General features: G+C 43.9%; 1 protein-coding gene across 1 annotated transcript; it reads left to right on the forward strand.

Annotated features, from left to right (window-relative positions):
• Positions 1-658: 658 nt before the first annotated feature.
• Positions 659-5,631, forward strand: LOC128625920 (carcinoembryonic antigen-related cell adhesion molecule 21-like). The gene is made up of 3 exons (XM_053655740.1): positions 659-722; positions 1,578-1,928; positions 5,351-5,631. Exons 1-3 carry the CDS (start codon positions 659-661, stop codon positions 5,629-5,631), a joined length of 696 nt encoding a protein of 231 aa, XP_053511715.1.
• The last annotated feature ends 231 nt before the right edge of the window (positions 5,632-5,862 follow it).

The raw sequence follows: 5,862 nt of genomic DNA on the forward strand, positions 1-5,862 counted from the left end.
CAGGATCTGGAGACATCCCCTGTGCGCAGAAGAGCAGGACATGTGGTTCTACCTTCACATCAAGTGATCACAATTTGAATGGGCACCCACATTACCTGGACAGCTGCGGAAGCTGCATTTTGAAGATTTTACCTGGGAATAGAGATGTTTAAAATGTTTCACAGGGGATCTGATGCACAAGAGGGGAGACATCATTTTGACAGCTTTTTCAGAGTTAGCTTTAGAACTCCTGCTGTGAAGGGAAGTCAAATGTGAAAGAGAGAGGGCTGAGGCAGAGGCTACTGTACAACTAACAAGGGCTGTGGGGAATTCCCGAAACTCAGACACCCCAGGCTTTTGCTTTCCATAGCACAGCATGGGAGTTTGTGTTTGTGAATGTGTGGTGTTGAGAGGCCTTAGAAGTTCTCAGGGAACAAAAGTTTAAAGGAGCAGTACTAGTTACAAGGTACAAGGGTGGCAAAATGAGGACTGGAAGAGGAAGGGTAATGTGCCCAGACCCCGCCCACATGACATGAATAGTAAACATGCCCCAGAATAAAGCTCAGCACACAGGTAGGACACACAGCACATCGCAGCCTTCTGGACAGATATTCCTGTGAGCCTTACAGAACCTCAAGCTTCTCTCAAAGAGGCAGCCACAGAGCAGACATCAGACACCATGGGATCCCCTTCAGTCTCTACCCACAGAGGACTTGTCCACTGGCAAGGGCTCCTGCTGGTTGGTAAGTAGGAGACAATTCCTTGGGGTAGACAAAGGATCTGAGACAGAGACTGGCTGGGATCTGCTGAAGAGACCAATGCTCTGAGAAAAAAGGGAAGGCTTTCTGATTGGACCTGAGTGTGAAGGACAGAAGGAAAGAGAAGGATTAGGACAGGGGCTCAGCAAGAGGAAAAATATCATAATCCGGAAGTGGTGAGAGGCAGAAAGCCCACATTTGCTGTGTATTTCCTGTTATTTGTTATGCTGATATACTGATTTATCAGGAAGCACCCTAAAAATTTAAATGGGAGTGTTAGACATTGTCTTTATCACCAACTTCCAAGGCGGGCCAGTAAATCCCAGGATGTACAGGACACTGGGATCACGCATTCACTCAACCCCATGTATTTCCAGGCTGTTGCAGTCACTGGAGGTACAAGATGAGACCAGCCTGGTACTCATTGATCCAGTTGCTCTATGGAGGAGAGAGAGACAAGAAAGGATCTAGATGTGATTTCAGGTACCCACAACAGCCATGAAAAAAGAGAGTAGGGGCAGGTCAGAAAGTGAAGGCAGAGAATCTTTAGATAAGATGATCAGCAAAGGTGCCTTTCAAAAATGCATTTGATTATCAGGTGGCATCTGGCCACAGTGTAGGAGTCAGCAAGAAAAACAGCTGGAGAAGAGTATGGGAAACCAAAAAATAAAAGCTTCAGAGGTGCTGAAGTAAAGGGGGCCGTGTCTCTGACCTTGACCTGATAGAGACATACTCACCTGCAGACCAAGGCTGAGACATAAAGAGACCTGCTCAGGATTCAGGGCCTCATAATCCCAAAGGTAGATACCAATAATGATGCATTTTTTTCTTACCTTCTAGTCTCACTTTTAAACTTCTGGAGCCAGCCCACCACAGCCCAAGTGACAGTTGAGTCGACCAATGCTCTCGAAGGGACGGATGTGACTCTACGTATCCACCATACGGCTCCCAATACAGCAGGCTTTCTGTGGTACAGGGGAGATACCACTGACAGCAATCATATTATTGCATATCTTATAGAAGACCAAACAATCCATGTAAGAGGTCCTCCAGGTGGACAAGTGATAGTAAACTATAATGGGTCCTTGGTATTAAAGAATGTCACCATGAAAGATGCAGGAATCTACACTGTACTGGTCCAACTACAAGGCTGCCAAAAAATGATAGCATGTGGACGGCTTACTGTATACCGTGAGTGATTGTTCTCTGACCTCTAGGTGTCGGGTGGGGTCAATTCCACTTCACACACAGGACCGATATACCCTGGACACTACCTCCATTCTCCTTGGCATTTGGATTCAGGGTAGATATTACCACTTCAGGCAGGATACACAGAGAATGCAGACAAAATTTCTAAGACCTCAGTTCCCTTCTCAAATTTCAGCCTTGCAGACTATCAATGTAGACAGAAGGAGCAGTTTGATGGAACTAAGTCAGCAGAGGGAGATCAGACTAATTTCAGCCTCCTGAGCACCTGCCTATTCACTTCACCTTGAGAATGACTCTGCTGTACTAGATCAGAGCACAGTCTGAGAGGCCCCCTGAAATACTTACACAGCTCAGTTCAGGAACCCCTTCCTAGTACTCTCTCCCAGGGATCTTTACTCCAAGGACCCTGGTGAGCCTGTGCTAGGTTGGGTTTGGCCTCCTCAGAAGTACTGAGTGTGTAACAGTTTAATGGGTTCCCAAGTCACAAGGCTGCTGAGGCAATCACCAATCAGGGCTCTTGATCAAGAGCTGCATCTCACCAGAAATAAAGTTTGGTCTCTCATCACCTGCGTTTTGTGTGAAGAGACAAGTTAGACAATGTCCTTATAGATAGCTGGCTATCTTGAGGGGTCTTGGGAAAGTTCAGAGAAAGGTCAGCTTGCCTAAAAAGAAATTGAGAAAAAGAGATGCTCCTGGAAGTTCCTCTTTCACCTCCTCATCTCTTTCAAGGATGAGCCACGGGTTCTCTCTGGGCATCTATAATAACAGATGCCTCTTTTGAGCAGCTCTTGTATTTCAAGATTTAGTGCTGATCCTCTAAATATTTTACAGTCTTTACACTGACACCCTGGCAGCCAAATATTCACTGAGAGGAAACTGAGAAAAAGGGAGATACAGTCACTAAAGGAGAGTAACACAGACAGTGAGCAGATGATCAAGGTCACTAGAAATCTGTCTGTAGCCACAGACTTTATTTGTCTACCTCTGGAAACTGTGAGGGACTCTTCAAATTCCTAAACCAAAAAAAGTGGTTCGGAGTATTTTCTCTCAGTTGTCTTCAGTCAGAGGAATACATTTTGGTTTGTGCAGGGGAAAAAAATGGAGGCAATCTATTTTTACTCTAGGAAAACCTTATCTTCAGTAACATTCAGAGTCACTGCATAGATTACCCAGGCATCCCCCCCCCAGGTGGCCCATCCACACCTTCCTGCACTGGACTTCACATTACTTACTTGTTTCCTGTTCTGGTGCAGTCTCTCCCAGCACATGTAAATAAAAGGATTTTCTTTCTTATTCTCCACTCTACCCCTGAAACCAGCTCAGGATGAACATTTGCTCTTGATGAATTAAGGTCCACTCAGTTGCTCCTGATGAATTAAGAAGAAAAAATGGTGATTGAATGAATGACCCAAAATCTATTCAGAACCTGGTACTTGGATATAGAGTCCTTGGAATCCTCACAATAGGGAAAAAGCTTTTGTGGTCCCAAGACCTAGACCATCATCTCAAATCCTTTCCTTTTCTCTAGTAAAATACAACTTGCTTTTGGTCTTAGGCCCTGGGGTAATAATAATAATTCTCACATACAGAAGAATTTTCAGTGATTTTTCCAATTTCTATCTCATAGCCACTTAACACAGATTGCCCACAAGTGCCAGAATTTCAGCAAGTGCATGCTGCCCACTTGCTCTAAGACACTGATTTTGCATTTGCACAAGTCCTCACCTGCCCTCAGGGGAAAGAGAATGGCTTTCATGGTCAAGGGTAGAGCACATGATTCTGCTGCCATTATCAGCTTCTGCCTGTCCCTTTTCCTCTTTGCTAAATCATTTCTTGGACCCTCCTCTGTCATTCATTGGCTCACTTGCTCATTTCAGTCACATTCACCTTGAAAGACCTGATCTACCTCTTAGCCCAGGGCCTGAGTAGTCAACTTATCACTGGCTCGCTTCTGTTCTCTATGCGTTATTTCTCCTCAAACCCCACCCAGTGTCTAGGATGTCCTGGGGAATAGTGCTTCATAGAAACACACCTCAGCTGGGCAATAGATGTCTGTGCAGCTGGAAGAAATGGCTTCTGGTCAGACAAGCATTCAGGTGGTCAGTGAAGAAGCAGGAGAATTGCAGTGTTCTTTCTGAATCCCTGTCTTATGTGCTTCCTTAACCAACACTGATACTGAACTGACACCTGAGAAAATCTGCAGTTTCTCCCAGACATATAGCTGGAGGACACGCATCCTCTGAGTGCTCTGATTCCCAAACATGTTCTTGTGATATGCTGACCTGCCTTGTTAGTTCTAAGACTCAAGTTGACTGAGAGGTGAGAGGTACCACCTGTGCTTGAAGACGCTTTTGGAAATATCAAAGGTATCACGCAGGGCATTTCTTTTTCTCTTTCCTGCAGATGAAAGTTAACCATAACCAACATCACAAGCAACAAATTCAACCTTGAGAGTTTTGATTTTCATTTTTGTACATAATAGTGTTGTTGAGCATCTTCTGTAACTATGTGCCACTTGTATATATTCTCTGAAGAAATGCCTGTTCAAGTGTTGTGTTCCATTTTTAAACAAGATTATTTAGTTTTGTGGTGGTTGAGTTGTAGATGATTTTTGTATATTCTAGATTTTAACCTTTTATTTTAAATCATATGCAAATCATATGATTTGCAAAATATTTTCTCATATTTCTTTGGTCACCTTTCAATGTGTTATGTCTTTTTTGAAGAAGAGACATTTTCATTTTTAGAATATCTGAATTGTCTATTTTTTGCCAGTCTTCTTACTGTCAATATCATAAAATCATTGCCAAATTTATTTTTTTAATATTTTATTTATTTATCTTTAGAGGGGAAGGGAAGGAGAGAGGGAGAGAAACATCAATGTACGGTTGCCTTTCGTGCGTCCCCTGCTGGGAACTGGCCTGCAGGGAACTGGTCTGCAACCCAGGCATGTGCCCTGACTGGGAATCGAACCGCGATTGTCTGGTTCGCAGGCCCACGCTCAATCCACTGAGCTATACCAGCCAGGGCTCATTGCCAAATTTAATGTCGTAAACCTTCTTGTGATAATTTTTATAACAATTTTCAATGTTAAGTGTCCCTTTCCCCCTTCTTTCCCCTGTCTTTCCTTCTGTCTTCCCTCTGCTTACTGTCAGTTTGTTCTTTATTTCAGTGTCTCTGGCTATATTTTGACTGAGGTTATATGAGGACAGAGAGGAGTTGCAGCTCTTTCCTTATTATTTTCACCTGAACTTAGACAATTGTCCTCCAAATGCCTGGAACACATGCTGGTGACCTTTACATAAGTCACTGTGGGCTGTGAGTGGATGCGATCTCTGCGGAAGCCATGTGGCTGCATATCTGAAGCCCATTCTCAATGAGTCCCTTTCTCTGTTTCTCCACAGCACTCCTGAGTGCACCAACCCTCACAGCCAGCAACACCACAGTCACAGAGAATCAGGATGTTGTGGTCTTCACCTGCTACACAGACACTCCTGGCATCCAGTGGTTGTTCAATGGCACAAATTTGCAGCTCACGAAGAGAATGAAGCTGTCACTTGACCACAGAAACCTCACCATAGACCCTGTCCAAAGAGAGGATGATGGTGACTACTGGTGTAAAGGCTTCAACCTCAGGAGTTCTGGGAAAAGTAATAAGCTCAAGCTGGATGTGAAATATCAGTGATTCTCCTTTCCCCCTCTATGTTGTTAAATTCTAAATAAAGTAGTTTTTGAAATATCATAATTGATTCGTTCTGAGAGTGAATAGTTCTTAAAGATTTGCATTGAGTCAATAAACACTAGAAAAATGTGAGCCAACATTGTCATTATCATTGACTGAAGGTCACCCCTCAGACCAACCCCCACTTTGGTTTGGTTTCATGTGTACCATGTCCACAGTGGAGGGGTCATTGTG

Source organism: Artibeus jamaicensis, unplaced genomic scaffold (genome assembly GCF_021234435.1).
Source record: "Artibeus jamaicensis isolate MK-2021 breed Jamaican fruit bat unplaced genomic scaffold, CSHL_Jam_final scaffold_11, whole genome shotgun sequence".
Classification (NCBI taxonomy): Eukaryota; Metazoa; Chordata; class Mammalia; order Chiroptera; family Phyllostomidae; genus Artibeus; species Artibeus jamaicensis.